General features: G+C 36.7%; 1 protein-coding gene across 1 annotated transcript in view; it reads left to right on the forward strand.

Moving 5' to 3' along the window:
- The window catches only part of SLC9C2 (solute carrier family 9 member C2 (putative)), a gene marked incomplete at its 3' end in the record, with an annotated part of 93314 nt that overhangs the window by 45808 nt on the left and 32397 nt on the right, over positions 1-15109 (forward strand). Inside the window, exons 13-17 of the mRNA XM_037825330.1 lie at positions 4448-4545; positions 5514-5633; positions 6787-6985; positions 8339-8527; positions 9452-9601. Of these exons, the coding sequence (XP_037681258.1) occupies positions 4448-4545; positions 5514-5633; positions 6787-6985; positions 8339-8527; positions 9452-9601 (756 nt within the window). The remainder of the gene's footprint in view (positions 1-4447; positions 4546-5513; positions 5634-6786; positions 6986-8338; positions 8528-9451; positions 9602-15109) is intronic.

The raw sequence follows: 15109 nt of genomic DNA on the forward strand, positions 1-15109 counted from the left end.
TATGAAAAACACCAGTCTCTAATTTGTCAGATCTACAGCTTGGTGGTGTACACTTTCTCTAACTAACCAGCAGATGGCATCCACAAGTCACCTATTCCCCTCAAGTCAGTTCTCCCCAACTTTGTCTTTTTGGTGTGTGGGGAAATGATTCTTGTGGGATTCAATTGGTGTACAAAGTTTGGGTGTGTTGTTGGTGCTTTCCACCCTGCATGTGGGACGTGTGTCTGAGTGGTTAGGGAGGCAGGCAGCTTTAATAATCAAACCTCCCAGGTGTTTCTGGAGATTTAAGGCTGTTGCAAGAGTCTAAGCCTTCATTTCAGTCTTGCCACAGATTGTCTCTGCCGCTGTCCTTGGTATTGGAGTAAGGTCCCTGGGATTTCTGAGTGGGTCCCTCTTCCCAGCCATGGTCTTCCAGGACCTCTGCTGAGGGAAGGCTGTGCCATGTCACAAGTGCATGCCGGCACTCCAGGAAGCCCTGGGCTGCTGGGCCGTGCAGGGGCATTCCCAGCCTGCTGTAAAGATGGTTGAATGGGGGTGTTAATTTCCCCCTTTTTGTGCAGCTCTAGCTTCCCAGCTCCGGGACAATTAGCTGTGGGTGCACTAAAGGCCGCTGTCCACGGCTGATATTGTGGTATGTGCCTGGTGCTGTGGGGAACACTCCCCATCACACTGGGTTTCTTGGTGTGGCTGTGGGCTATAGCTCCCGCCCCGGGCAGGAGCTTTCCCAGCCCGCTGGGGAGATGGCTGCAAGGAGCACAGTTTCTTTCTCCTTTTGGCTCCCCTCTGCCCCCCTGTGCCTGAGACAATCAGCAGTGGGCTATCCTGCATACCAGACACCGAGAAGTTGGCACAGCCCGCTCCTGCCATGCTTCACTGCATGGTTCTCACTGTCGTAACCGCAGCTGCTCCCAGTTTTTTTTTTTTTTTTAAAGAACTAGTCTATTTCCAAAAGCCAACCCATGGTTTCCCCACACCACAGCATGGCTGCCGGACTTTCAGCTGGCTCACTCACTCATTTCAGAATGCTGACTCCCAGTTTCACCAAATGCACAGTCCCTGTGGATTTTGCAGACCTTGTCCGGCTGGTGCAACACTGGAACTTGTGTTCTGGGTCACTTTCTGGCTTTTATCTAATATTTTTCATGGAGATTTTTTTTGCCCTATCTTACCTAGCTGCCATCTTGGGTTCTCAAGAGTATGTTAATTATTTCCACAAACGTGTGCATTTTCCACTTCTCCAATTGATTTCTAGCTTCATTCCATTGTGGTCGGAGAATATACATTGTATGATTTCAATAATGTTTAAAGTATTGAGTCTGCTTTGTGACCCACATTTTTATCCTGGAGAATGATCCATGTGTACTTGAGAAGAATGTGTATTCTGTTTTTGTTGTGTGAAATGTTCTATATATGTCTGTTAGGTCTAGTTTTTTTAGAGTATCATTCAAGTCTTGTTCGTTTTATTGATCTTCTGACTAGATGTTCTATCCATTATTGATGGTGGTGTATTATAGTCTCCTATTATTAGTGTAGAGCCATCAGTTTCTCCCTTCAAATCTGTCAGTATTTGCTTCATTTATTTTAGGACTTTTCTGTTAGGTACATACATATTTAAAATTGTTACATACCTTCCTGTTGAATTGTCTTTTTATCAATATATGATGACCATCTTTGTCTCCCATATTTGTTTTTTATTTAAAGTCTATTTTATCTGATGTTAGTGTTCTTGTTTGCTAGAGCTGCCATTATGCAAAATACCAGAAATGGATTGTCTTTTATAGAGAGGATTTATTAGGTTATAAATTTACAGTTCTAAGGTCATAATGGTGTCCAAACTAAGGCATGAATGAGAAGATACCTTCACTGAAGAAAGGCCAATGGTGTCCGGAACACCTTTATCAGCTGAGAGGCATGTGGCTGGTGTCTGCTGGTCCTTTGCTCCTGGGTTCTGGTTTCAACTGGCTTTCTCCAGAATGTCTCTGGGCTTCTGTCTCTCTTAGCTTCTTTCTCTCAGCACCTGGGCATTCTTGCTTGTTTTCCCAGGGCTTTTCTCTCTAAGCATCTGGGGGTCCTCTCTGCTTCTCCAGGGCAAACTCTGGGCTGCTTCTTAGCATCTCCAAATGTCTTTCTGTCTGCATCTCCAAGTGTCTCGAAGTGTCAGTGTCTGTGTTGGCTCTTAAGCTTTCTTAACTACTCAGTGAACTAATCAAGACCCACCCTGAATGGATGGGGGCCACACCTCCATGGAAATAATTTAATGAGAGATCTCACCCACAGTTGGGTGAGTCACAAATCCATGAAAACACTCAATCAAAAGGTTCCACCCTAATCAAAAGACAATAAGTCTGACCCCACAGGATTGCATTAAAGAACATGGCTTTTGTGGGGGACATAATAGATTCAAACCAGAACAATTAGTATAGCCACCCCAATTCTCTGTTGGTTACTACTTGCATGGTATATTTTTTCCCATCCTTTTACCATAACCTACTTACATCTTTGAATTTAAGGGGAGTCTCTTGCAGACAACATATAATTGTGTCATGCTTTTTTATCCATTCTGCCAATCTCTGTCTTTTGATTGGAAAGTTGAATCCATTTATATTTAAGGTCACTATTGATAATATAGGACTTTCTTCTGCCATTTTGCTATTTAAATTTTGTAAGTCTTGTACCTTTTTTGTTAGTTCTGTTAATTCCTACTTTTATATTTATTTGGTTTTTTTAATTATACTATATTGAGTGCCTATTCATTTCTATCTGGATATGTTTTTCATTTATTTTCCTTGCTGTTAACATTTTACATATATACAAATAATATTTGGTTTAATATCAACTTAACTTCAACAGCATACACGTAATACTTTTCCAATACCCCTCTGTCCCACACAAGTTTAATATTTAAGGCCTTTTGTAATCTGGCCCCTGCCTATTTCTCTAACCAAATGTCTCACCTTTTTCAGCCCTACAACTTGTCCTTTACCTCACTCTCTATGCTGTTTATCACCGCTGTGCATGCACTGAAGTTGACACACTCTACTCAACTCCTTCTCTTTTCTGCTATATCACCACCCCACCCCTCACCCCATTTCTTCATGTGGATAATCATGCTCAAACTGAAGACTCAACTGATGTATTTTGTCCTCCAAGAATTTTTCTCTGACTCTACCTCCACATCATGTTTTATGAATGTCTTGTGCTTACTTTTGTCTTATTATAGTTCCTACACTGTTTTATCATTGTATATGCCTGACTTGTTACCCTCTATTATACTGTGAGCTCCTCAAAACCTTGGATCATACCTCTAATTCCCCAGCACGGGGCTTGGAAAAGAGGAGGCATTCAATGTATTTTGTTTAAAGAATGAGTGAATGAATAAACATTTCATCATAGATATAAATAGATCATAGTTTTCTTGAGCCAAATTAAATGTAGCCATTTCTGGATGGGCTGGGCTGGAGCCAAAGTAAAGGTACTTTGTGTGAAAATAAATGTAGCCAATTCTGGATGGGCTGGTCTGGAAATACTACAAGTGTAGTAATTTCATATATGCCCCAGGGCTCAACCTCCAGGAGATATAGTTTCTTATTGAGTATCTTCCCAGGGCCATCATGGAGACTTAAAATATGTGGAACCCTCATGGTCCTTAGAATAACAATTGCCTGGCCATTGCCTCTCTGTCCTTTGGAAGACAGCCTCAGAGTTTACGTATTGCTTTATCAAAGCTGTAGGGGTGGATCATTTTCCTGTTTCCTGGAAAAGAAGCTGGTGAATGGATGACTGCTGCCTTGAGAAATAAGTGGTGTGAATTCCTTCTTTGATGTAGTGACTGTCATCCCTAAAACCAGAAAATTTGATAAATTGTGTTAAATGTAGCAGAAGTTAGAGACAGCATTTATAAACAATGGTTAGGCGAGAGTACTTGGTCAATGTGTAAGAAAGGACGTTTGGGCAGTAATGTTTGGAGATAACTTAGTAACCTCTGAGTTTAGTGTCTGTGGCACCTAAATGGTGTGACTTTCTCCTGACTTTTTTTGAGAGGGCTGACACAACTCTTTTGGTAGTTCTTTGTGTGGCTGGCATGAAAAGTTATTCTTTGAACCAATACTTTGCACAATATATTCTGCTATAGAAAGATGATGCTCTTGATGCTATTTATATACTGAAGTAGAGTACACTTTTGGAGCTATTCAGATTTTCAATTTCTCGAGGCTATTGAACCTTTGTATGCCTCATAATATCCAGGACAGTACTTTGCAAAAAATGAGTATTCAACAAATGCTTGAATTGAATGAAATATTTACTTCTATAGCAATTTTTTTGTAATAGTCATTTTCATATATATATATCAGTTGTAATTATAGGGATGAGTATGTAAACGTCAAGAAGAGTACATTGTATTTATGTTTTGATCCATTGTAAATTTTATTTGAAATTATATGTTTAGAGTAGCTTCGAAAAACAATGTAACGATGGCATCCTCAGTGTAGAGGCAGCCCGGATATTAATTGGTGCATCCAAAAGCTATTGCCACATCCAGGGAAAGTAAGTATAACACTTCTTTAATTAACATGTCTAGAATTGAATGGGTGTATGATAAAGAATGAACAAACTGAAAATTAAGTGTCTGAACATATTGATCAATTTCTCTATTTAATCTATCTATATCCATCTTTCTATCTATCATCCATCCCTTCATACATCTGCATCCTATTTTACTTGTTTAAAATTTTTTCCCTGAAGTTTCATAACCCTGGTGATATTAGGGGATTCTGGAGATAGTTCTGACTACAATGTAATTAGATTAGAGACTAGGGGATCCATGAAATAGAATCTTTAAAGTTTCAATTGCTATTAAAATTACTTTGCCTTTATATCATATTCACTAAATTACTGGATAGGAGAGGCAGGGAAGCCTGAAGCCTGCTGCCTGGGGAGAGAGTAGGTTCTGGGGAAATTGACACAACTGCTGGCTCTGATAGATGCAACTAAGTCTGGTGAGAAAAGTCCAGAATCTTATAGATATATGAATATCTGATCACAGACTTGGCAAACATTAGGTAATGGGTGATCTAAGACATAGTGGTAGGACAACCTTGGACCAATAATAGATCCTGAATGGGCGATAGCATTTCAGATAATGAATCTAGGAGGTCTATCATAAGTTCCTGGGATAAAATTTGGGAAGGGCAGGGCCTTCAGGTTTGGGCTAGGCAAGGCAAGACACACAGAAAATTTGATTCTGAGTCCCAAATATTTGGTCTGGAGAAACTTTAATTTTGTTCCCCCCTCAGGTCATGGTTCTGGGAAGAGGGGCAGCAGGGGTCTCAACTAAAAATGTTCCTTTACCATGACCATGGAGGGGTAAGTGAATGGGTACAGAGGCTCAGGATGGAACCTATTTAGCAGGCCTACATTAAATTTATGTTTAGTGTAACTACCCTGTTTATGTTACCCGAAGTATAGCACTCACATTGTATTATAACACATATGTGTACTTTTCTGTTTGTTAGATTCATGACTATTTATGATGTTTCAACTTACGTAAGAGCTAGAAGTTGGCTTATGAAATTTAAAAATATGTTAACTTTCTTCAATTATAGTAAAGAAAAGGCATATTATTTACTATGTGGGTAAGTATTGTGAACCTTTGATAGTAATATACCTGAAACATATGACCTTTTCTACATTGTCAGAATAGATTTCTTCTATTTTCCTTATCAAAATCTAATTAATATCATAGTAAATTTTCATTTATTGAGAGGTGAATGAGCAGAGTACTAGCTTCTCTTTCTCTATTCTGCTTTAGCAACCTCATTGATACTTCCATCAGAGGTAGGCAAGAAGAAAAGGAAGGTCATATTTGGATTCTTCAAGTTTTAATTACTGTGTCTTAGAGTCACATTAAGTGCTGGGCTGCTTACATATTCTTCTGGGTATAAATAGAGCGGGGTGAGAAATATATAAATCGTGGACTGGATCCAGCTTTCAGTACAATTTCATCAATGCCATAGAGTGGTTCTGTTGGTGGGCGTAATTAGGAAAAACAAAATAGGCTCTAATAATACCCTGTATCCAGTTTTCCAAAACATCACAAGATACAGATTTTACTTAACTTGCGTAGATCCTTTGCTTTATTTTATATGTGGTAAACTTACATTGTTTCTAGAGCAGGAAGACAAGGTTTCCTTCCAATAGAAGATGTCGATTCAAGAAGATACGAGATATCAGATTATTGCTACTAAATTTTAAGTGGGCACTAACATGCCTTTCATAACAAATTCTATATATTTTTTAAGTTTCTTCCATTTAATAAACTTAAATAAAAATATAGAAAATTCTTGACATATATCCAGGTAACCTCTTTTAGTTATGCTCCTCTTCAGATGGATTGAAAAGTTTTAAAAAAAGTATGTCATGATAATTATTAAATAGAATATTTTTTCCTGTTCATAAATTTAAACAATCCTGATGTGTCATTCATTTTTCTCTAAATTTATTTACGTTTCTTGCTTTGATCTATGAATTTTGCATTTTTTCTATGAACTATAAACAAGGCTTCCCCTCTTTGATATAGATCAACAAAAGCCATATTTTTTTTTATCTTTCTCTATAATTTTTAGGTTCAGAAATCATGATTTTGACTTTTGCTTATATTGTTACATTATTTGTATTCTTCATATTAATTAAATGATTTGATTAATGTTTAAACAAATATTGAACTTCAGATCTTAACTGTGATAACTTTACATGGTCTGACATTTTATATGATCTCTTTCTTTTCAGGAAAAATAGATTTATGAATATTGCCTATAAAATTGTGTTTTCAGAAGAATTTGAATGTACAGGACATGTGATAACACTAATGTATACTTATCCTATGATAGTACATTTGTGGCCAATGGCAAGAAAGTTAAATGGGCCAGCACTGATGGCAATAAACTACTACTATATATTTCTCTATATAGGAGAAATAGCATTGAAGGTACTGTTTGAAATAGAAATATATTCTATAAATAGTACAATTCAGATATTTTGAATCTGTTTTTGTCATATTATTGAAATAACTCATTACCGCAAGGCATATGCATAGTGAAATTAGTGAAAATTCTCTTCAGCGTATAATAGACAAGCCATGGACATCTAATTAGATAAGTATCATAAAAGAGAGAATCTAAGGATCAGGTAAAAAAATTTGAAAATCCTGACATGGAAAGTTTCCTCAAATACTTTGTTCTAGTTTGCTAATGCTGCCTGAATGCAAAACACCAGAGATGGATTGGCTTTTATAAAAGGAGGGTTATTTGGTTACACAGTTACAGTCTTAAGGCCATAAAGTATCCAAGGTAATGCATCAGCAATTGTGTACCTTCACTGGAGGATGGCCAATGGTGTCCGGGAAACCTCTGTTAGCTGGGAAGGCATGTGGCTAGCATCTGCTCCAAAGTTCTGGTTTCAAAATGTCTTTCTCCCAGGACGTTCCTCTCTAGGCTGCAGTTCCTCAAAAATGTCACTCTTAGTTGCACTTGGGGTATTTGTCCCCTCTTATCTTCTCCGGAGCAAGAGTCTGCTTCCAATGGCCATCTTCAAAATGCCTCTCATCTGCAGCTCCTGTGCTTTCTTCAAAGTGTCCCTCTTAGCTGTTGCCCCTTTTCAAAATGCCACTCACAGCTGCACTGAATTCCCTCTACCCACCAGCTCATTTATATGGTTCCACTGATCAAGGCCCACCCAGTGGGTGGGCCAACACTCCATGGAAATTATCCAGTCAGAGTCATCACCCACAGTTGGGTGGGGCACAACTCCACAGAAACACTCAAAGAATTCCAATCTAATCAACACTGATAATGTCTGCCCACACAAGATTACATCAAAGATAAGGGCATTTGGGGGACACAGTATATTCAAACTGGCACATACTTGCTGTAATGATGTAAGAAATAAATAAATGATAAAAACAAATTGGTTTGCTAAGTCCTTGTCATAATATAAGAACTATTTTTTTAGGATAAATGTTTCAAAGCTGATTTATCATCACTGTTTTCACACTAATTGTTATTAATAGTATTTAATGAACCTCTTTATTGCTATTTTCCATTGCTTATGTTTGGCATTCCATCTTCATTATAGACTATATACTTTGAATCAAATTATAATTTTGATTTGGGAGACATTTTTTTTTGAATTCCAAATGAATGACTTAAAACTAAACTTTTGGAATATAACTCATTTGTAGTTGAGGACTTAACTATTAATTTTTAAGTTTCCCCCACCCCTCATTATTGTATAGGTGTTGTGAAATGGCATACATTCTAATTGTTTTCATTACCCTTAACAGGTAATAATTTTGAAACGGAAATATTTTCACCGGTATTGGAATATTTTGGAATTTTTTATTCTGGTTATTGGAATAGTTGATATCTTTTGTATATACTTTGTCAAATTGAGACCAGACAACTTGACCCTTATTCAGAGTACAGTAATAATAGGATATTTCAGAATGATGAGGTTTATTCCTATCATCAAGGTAAGACTTCATATTTTTAAATATTGAGTTTTTTTTCTTTTTTCTTTGCCTACACTGTTTGTTAAATGAGTTAAGAAATCTTATTGTTCTGGAAGAAATGAGAGAAGCAGCTGTTTCTTCTCCTGGAATGCTCCCCCCAGAGTGTCTGCTTGCTTCACTCCCTCACTTCCTTCAAGTCATGGCTCAAGTTTCTCCTCACAGAGACCTTCCCATCTTACTCTTGATCCCCCCTCTCCTGCTTAACTCTTTTTTCTTCATAGCACTTATTACCTATTAACTGTACATTGTATGCACTCTCCATACATACAGTTTTGGTCATTGATGTAACTTAAGGCTCTAGAATGGTACCTCACATATAGTCAGTACATAATAAATATTTATTGTGAATGAATAAAAATCCTGGTGCCATTTGAAGCAAGGTAACCCAGAAACAAGGCTGTGAGCGAAAATCCTGACCTGTCGTTTCTCACTCTGATGGCACTCTAATTGAAATATCATGTTTTTTCCTTTTAGTTTTCAAGAAAACTCACTAAGTTTTGAATATCCATATTTATTATTATCCTAAATGTACACAGGAGGTTTCTGGAACAGAGCAGATCTTTATTACTTACTAATGGTAAACAGCAACCACATGGTTCCCCTGTACTCTAGTTCTTACCCTTGGGGAGATGAGGTGAGAACTGGACTGGTAAACTCTGCACATAAGGAGTTGTATTGTAGGAAAGGAATGTGTGTGCTTATATTCACACTGTCCCCTCCCTTCCTGCAAGGAGGGAAGAAAACCTTAGTCTTTTGGGAAGTATTCTGAGTTCTTTCTCTAGCCTTTTGATGCTGCTTTGAGATTCTCACACTTTGAGATTCTTTACCTTAGAGGGTGCTTTTCTCTTCAAATTTACAGATTTTTCCCCCCTCCCATTATTCCAGATAATAATACCGTTACTGATAAATATTGTAGACGTGCAGATCAAAAAGCGTCTCAGCTTGATGTATTGTATTACAAAAGGCTATGTCAAAAGTCAAGAGGATACCAAACTTTTAATTAAACAAATTTCTAGCCGAGAATCAATATATCAGGTAAGAAAGAAGCACTGGTCATTTGGGAAACATCCCTTGGTTGTATTAATTTACTTAAGAGCATTTCTACATGTATTTGACCAAACGCAGATACATCCCAACAGTTGAAGGGGATTCATTTGTTTCTAATGTTATGCGAGGTTCTGTGGGAAGAAGTCTCCGATCTTCAATTTCAGCTATTTTTATCATCAAACTCATTTATTATCTTCATGGCAGAAAACATAACTATACTATCTGTTTTTGTTTTCTGGGTACAATGTAGAAAAGGGATTCCTCCTCTTTTTTATAACAGTCTAAAAGATAGGGCAGTTGTAAAAGCCTTCATGCAGGAGTAGAGACTTGAACAGGGCTTCAAGGAAAGGGTAGGTCTTAAGTGAAGAGAAAGAGAGGGAAAGAAAACCAAGATTTGATGCTGAAAACCTGAAATCCTCATCCTGAGGAATGGGTGGGCAGTATTATTTAATTTTTTATGCAATTTTACTGACTTATATTCACATACTATACAGTCATCCAAAGTGTACAATCAGTTGTCCACAGTATCATCATATAGTTGTGCATTCATCACCACAACCAATTTTTGAACATTTTCATTACTCCAAAAAATATATGAAAATAAGAATAAAAATTAAAAAGAATACCCAAAACATCCCATACCCTCCATCCCCCCTATTATTCATTTACTTGTTGTCCCCATTTTTCTACTCATCTATCCATACACTGGATAAAGGGAGTGTAAACCACCGGTTTTCACAATCACATGGTCATACCTTATAAGCTATATAGTTATACAGTCATCTTCAAGAATCATGACTACTGGATTGCAGTTCAACAGTTTCAGTTATTTCCTTCTAGCTATTGTAATACACTAAAAACTAAAAACAGATATCTATATAATGCATAGAATAACCTCCAGAATGACCTCTCAACTCCATTTGAAATCTCTCAGCCACCAAAACTTTATTTTGTTTCATTTCTCTTCCCCTTTTTGGTCAAGTAGGCTTTCTCAATCCCATGATGCTGGGTCCAGATTCAACCCTGGGAGTCATGTCCCGTGTTGCCAGGGAGATTTACACCCCTGGGAGTCATGTACCACATAGGAGGGAGGGCAACGAGTCCACCTGCTGAGTTGGTGTAGAGAGGCCACATCTAAGCAACACAAGAGGTTCTCTGTGGGTGACACTTAGGCACAATTATAAGTAGGCTTAGCCTCTCCTTTGAAGTAACAAGCTTCATAAGGACAAGCCCCAAAATTGAGGGCTTGGCCTACTAAATTGTAGTCCCTGATGCTTGCGAGAATATCAAGAATTCCCTAGGAGGGGAGGTTTAATATTTCCACATTTTTCCCAAGTCCCTCAAGGGGGCTTTGCAAATACATTTTTATTCTCTGCCCAGATTACTCTGGGATGTATCAGGGCTTCACACTAACCTGTAAAAACCAACAAGGTTCACTCCCTATTCAAGTTTCCATGTAATTATGGTGTTTATATAAACTGACCATATGAGTTAAATTATATAGTGTGCTACCGAAAATATAGATTTTGCACCAAATAAACATCTCTTCCTTTGGTCTCACACAGAAGTTGAAGTTTTTAAACACAGTAAATATCATCCTTTATGTTTTAGTCCGATTTACCTTAGTCCTAACCAAATCCATTTTGTTCACATCTCTAATTGAAGTCTGATCACTTTTTCAGCTTCTTTAACAGTTGCTGTATGGGGTAATGCTGATATTCATAGCTGCTGAACTCTGGCTCTGAGTTTTAGGTGTCACACAGATACCTGAAGTTCCAGGGACCAACCAGGTTATACACAAAGAGCTCAGTGTCTCAGAATTTAGAGATAACCTTCACAACTCAGGAATAGATGTGACTGCTGTAAGAGCTTACAGTCTAGGAACCTTTACAATAAACATTCCTCTGATAATCTGTGCTCTAAGATTCAATTCTTAAGAGTTTTCACATTATAGTTAGTCCATATTCATGAAGCGTTCAAGTGTTCGTCTTTTCGTTTCTGGCTTATTTAAATCGACATACTGTCCTCAAGGTCCATTCACCTAGTTGCATGCCTCACAACTTCATTCTGTCTTGAAGCCACTCAATATTCCATTGTATGCATACACCACAGTTCACCATTCCATTCATCAGTCAAATACCCATCCATTGCAAATCGTGAATACTGCTGCCATAAACACCAATGTGCAAATGTCCATTCATACCCCTGCTGTCAGTTTTTCCAAGTATATTTCCAATAATGGGATTGCAGGACCATATCACAACCACATACTTAGCTTCCTGTGGAACCATCACACTGCCCTTCAGTTGAGCTGCACCATTCTACTTCCCCACCAACAGTGACAGGTACATCCCTCTCCACAATTTCCCCAGCACTTGTATCCTTCTGTTTATTTTTTAAACAGTTTTATTTACACACCATACAGTTTATCCTAATTAAACAATCAGTGGTTCCCAGTATAATCACATAGTTATGCATTCACCACCACAATCTATATGAGGACCTTTCCATTTAGTTCTTTGTTGTGATCTCAGCCTGTTCCACCCACTCCAGACTGGTGTATGATATGTGTCTGGTCACAGAAGTCCCCCCAAACAGCTGTTCTAGACAGTTCCTGGCTATTTACCAGCTTCCCTAGAAGAGTAACTAAATTCCACACAGTCCCACTCCATTGTCTTGCCCAGCCCCCAGTATTAGTTATTTTTTATTATTCAAGAACCTTCTTGAAAGCATTGCCCTGCTGACACCTCAGTTTTGGATTTCTCCTCCTCTCAAAACCATGAGCCAATAAATTCCTGTTGTTTAAGCCAAAATAAATAAATAAATAAATAAAAGAACCTCCTCACTTCCAAGCAGTAGGTATTAAATGGGAGATGAAGACAATAAGTGAAATAGGAACTTGGAAATGGAAAGAATCGCTTCCTCACCAGGCTCCTTCACACCAGCCTGTCCACTCCAGGCCACTCTTTGCAATTTAGCAGAGTAATGTTCCTAAGAGAGCTATATTTTAAAATCCATATGTGATTATCTACTTAAAAATATTCAATGGCTTCACATTGCCCACATGCTGTCATTGAATATATATATTTATTTATGTATATATTGAATAATAAATATGTACACATTGAATATATATATATATATGTTGGGGGGGGAAGTGGAGAAAACAATAGTAAAAAGATAATCACCCATAATTTCAAAACTTTGAAATAATAAAATTAGAAAAGTAAAAGTATCCTTCTTAGTCCTCCACTCAATACCACTTCCCGGAGACAATCCCTAGAAATCATTCCTGTGTTAAATTCCTCTGATTACTATTATAATTTTAATATTATGCATATATATTTACTTCTTGATTTATTAACTCTAAGCAGTCTGTATACTCTCTGCCATGAAGTATAAGGAACATTAGTACACCCCTTTCCGTTAACTTCTTCTTTCTCTCCCTGTCTTAAATTTTTCGGAAGATTTATAACATTTACTTTCTGTTCTATCAGTGTACTTAAGTCTTCATTCTTCTTTCTCAATAAATGACTCCAAAGATGAAAATCAGTAAATGACCTCTACCTTGTTATGATTATATCAATATTATTCACTGTAGAATCTATAATTTGAATCCACGATAAAGGAAAAATGAGTTGATGTTATAAAAGTTTTACTACTTGAAAGAGACTCTTCTAAATGAAACAGTCAAATGGATTTTTAAAAGTTTTTTTTTTTACCAGCTTCCTTCTTTTCGTTATATTCTTCAGTCACTTTCTTGAACCCCATAGAGCCTCTTTTTCACTATCCTTTGTATTATGCTGTATTATATCTACAGTTTATTTTTTCATAGGATGTACAAATGTGTATTCATTAAAAATCATTCATTTTGCTCTGACGCTTGATTAAATTAGTGTGACTCTTAAAAATCTTTTTTTTTTTTTTGCTCAGACATTGAAGATACTACCCTTCTGTTCTTAGTATTGCTGATATGTCTGGTCTTACTTTTGCTTTTGGGGGTGAATTTTTTTCTATCTCTCTCTTTGGAGGCTTTTTGGATTTTCTCTTTATCCTTGGAATTTTGAAATTTTAGCAAGATGTGTCTATCTGTGATTCTTTTTATTCATCTCACTCAGCATTTGGTAGAGCCCTTGTAATCTGAATATTCCTACTTTCTTCCATTATTTCTTTGGTTATTTCCTTTCTTCCATTTTAGTGTTCTCCTTCTGGCACCCTTTTAACAGATTTTTTAATTTCTGGATTCAGTTCCTTTCACAACTTTTCTCATTCCTTTCGTCTCTTTGCACTTTGCAATGAGAACCCCTCAACTTCATATTCCAGGTTATTAATTCACTCTTTAGCTGTGTTTATTCTTCTCTTCAGCCCATCTGTTAAATCCTTTTTAAGTTTTTGACTTTCACTTTTTTGTAATATGGCAGAATGCTTTAATATTATGTTTACAATCTCATCCATTATTTTTCTTTTTGCAAATCTGGTTATATATAATTTTAGTTTTGGCACAACTGTGAACAAAATGAAACATTACTAAAAAGTTAACAAAATTAAAATGAACATAACAATATGCATCATTAAAACATTAGCAGCATTACCCACTTAGGAATCACAAACTACTGATCCATTTATCTTAAAAAAACATTGAAATAACTTAAATGTGATCCTCATATTTATTGTAGACTAGCCCCTGCCAATCTGGCAAAGTCTCTTAAAATTTCTTTTTCTTGTTAGATTAATTACCTGTTCTGTTGAGAACACTGTTCTTGTTAAACTTTTTCTATTTGTAGCTATAAGCTTACATTTAAAGTTACATGAATAATATATTACCTTTCTGTTATTTCAATTATAAAAATTATTTCAAATACATCTAATTGTGAGTAGTTCCAACTTCTCAGAAACTGTAAAATGTTATCTGCACCTTTTCAAATGGAGGAACAATCCTGAGAAGGTATAAGTGTGTCTCATTATTTCAGTTTCTGAAAAGCAGTTGAAGGTGAACTTTGATGCTGTCTCAGAGCCTCTGGCCCTGCTCCTCAATCCATGTGTTTCCAGGCCATAGCCTGTTAAAAGCTACTTTAGTTCACTTAAACTGTTACTTTTCTCAGGAGTATTTATTGGAAGCAGTCAATGCTTAAGGCTATCCTTAATATTTCAGTCATAATTGCTTAATTTTTGGAGTGTGGCATAATGATACAGTTCCTTCTCTAATCTGATTGTTGTAGGTAATTGCCTGCTCCAGTCATATTTTTCACACGGATGTTATTTTGCTTACTGTCTTTTTTTGTTTGATTGTTTTTATTAGAGAAATTGTAGGTTTACAGAAAAATCATGCAGAAAGTAGAGCATATACCCCCCTTGTACATGCAGTTTTCCCTATTATTAACACTTTGCATTAATGTGGTATATTTGCTACAATTGATGAAAGAATATTATAATTGTACTATTAATTATAGTCCTTAGTTTACATTAGGGTTCATTGTGTTGTAAAGTTCTATGTAC

Source organism: Choloepus didactylus, chromosome 2 (genome assembly GCF_015220235.1).
Source record: "Choloepus didactylus isolate mChoDid1 chromosome 2, mChoDid1.pri, whole genome shotgun sequence".
In the NCBI taxonomy this organism is placed as follows: Eukaryota; Metazoa; Chordata; class Mammalia; order Pilosa; family Megalonychidae; genus Choloepus; species Choloepus didactylus.